The sequence below is a fragment of the Odontomachus brunneus genome, unplaced genomic scaffold, assembly GCF_010583005.1.
Source record: "Odontomachus brunneus isolate Ranch 3 - 2012 unplaced genomic scaffold, Obru_v1 Obru_scaffold_771, whole genome shotgun sequence".
Taxonomy (NCBI): domain Eukaryota; kingdom Metazoa; phylum Arthropoda; class Insecta; order Hymenoptera; family Formicidae; genus Odontomachus; species Odontomachus brunneus.
The window spans coordinates 1-1,741 of record NW_022640221.1 but is presented as its reverse complement, the minus strand read 5'-3'; the positions used below and the strand labels follow the sequence as shown (position 1 = coordinate 1,741).

The 1,741-nt window shown below is 38.0% G+C and overlaps 1 protein-coding gene across 1 annotated transcript; it reads right to left on the bottom strand.

Moving 5' to 3' along the window:
* Positions 1-4: 4 nt before the first annotated feature.
* LOC116853766 (acyl-CoA Delta(11) desaturase-like) lies at positions 5-1,736 on the bottom strand (the record flags this gene model as incomplete). Its single annotated transcript, XM_032834960.1, has 4 exons — positions 5-95; positions 736-921; positions 1,196-1,401; positions 1,620-1,736. Coding segments are annotated over 4 exons (600 nt in total), but the record flags the coding sequence as incomplete, so codon positions are not given.
* Between the last annotated feature and the right edge of the window lie 5 nt (positions 1,737-1,741).

Below are 1,741 nucleotides of genomic sequence, written 5' to 3'. Positions count from 1 at the left end.
CTTTATAATCCCACGGGAACACATGATGATAATTGTGCCAGCCCTCGCCAAACGTCAGAAAAGCAACCAGCTTATTATTCGTCGGATTAATGTGTCTGTTATTAAAACAGTCTGTATTAATACTTTGACTGCAATCCCCATTTAATGAAGATGCATCCCTGATATGAAAGTGATATTCTTGTGTCACTGATCCTTTATAACATTATAATGATGTGCAAAATAGGAATTGGGCGGATAAGAACCGCGCATACAGAAAAAAAATGTTACCAGCTCAGCTAATCATAATTGGCGGAAAATATATTTGTTGATGTAATTAAAACTTTTGCTATTATTTCTACTACATTGATTACATAGCTGAACCTATGCTAATAGCTATACTTTTAGATATGTATATGCTAGAACGAGATTTAAGTGCCACAGCCGGATTTTTATCGTAGCTAACTTTTCTCCATGCAAAGATGTCACTAAGAAATTATTATTCGCTATCAACATTCCTACTCAGCTATCATTGGCTAAAATTACTTCTTTTTGATTGAATATTTGAAAATCCTTAAGACAGTTCGTACTTGATACAGAAAACTTTCTTTTTCGCAAGAATTATTTCAACATTTTACAACATTTTTTATATTTGATTCCCACGAAATCAACTCCCAACGTATCACACGTATTATACGTTCGTAGTTAATGGATTAAAGGATCCGCTTTGGGTTGTGTAAACGCGAGCCAACTACTCACGCGTTATACGGTTTCGAACCCCACATATGAGCCACACTATTGACGCTCCACGTGGAATTCAAGCTGATCACGTAGCGAAGCAACCACTGCGATTTAATTGACCTCATCCATGTCTCGTTCCATCCATAAACCGGTACCAGTACCGGTAGCATGAAGCAAAAGAGAAATCTAAGTATCACGAAATACCTGGCAACCAAACGTATAGCAAATGAATAAATCAGTAAAAATTAGTAAAGCCTGCTAATATTTGATCCCTTATTTTGCATTTCAGTGATGTCGAATAACTCATAATTCGAAGACATTATACACACTTAAAAAGTCAGATGCTGACGATAGAAATACGACGCAATTGACAATTTAGACAGAGTCTCACTTTGCACTGACGCTTGTCAGATACAGAACTAGTTTTGAATGGCCACAGGCGATCCCGTTACTTTCCTTTTTTTACGAGAGGACTTACTTTTCGTCGAACACGACGACAGGATCCGTCAGGACATCGCTCATGTCAATCTCACGACCTCTTCGGATCACTTCCGGATGCTTTTTCATCATCAACCAGCCGATGTGGGAGAAGAAGAATCCGCGATTGCTGTTGTGCGGATCCGCGTCCGTGTCAGCATATTTATGATGTATCCGATGATCTCGCACCCAATCCGAAATCTTGTTCTATAAAAGATAAACATTATGGGAAAAGATTTTTCCTTATCTCTTTCTCTACTCCCCCCCATCTCTCTCTTTCTCTCCTTTTTCACTAACTCTTATATAATTTTACGTTTTAAGGGAATTTTTTCTCAGAGTCGTAACGAATTTTTCTTTCTATTTTGCTGTCTATTAATCTACCTATATATATCTAGAATGGCAAAATTAAGAGTTTGTTTTATTACCTGGCCAGCCACGGTGTAGAAAATGAGAAGCAGAGCTCGAAGCGGTAATTTGGCTTTGTAAGCGTGATGTGACCAAAGACGATGAACACCAGCAGTTATACCAATCGCTTGTATAGCACCTA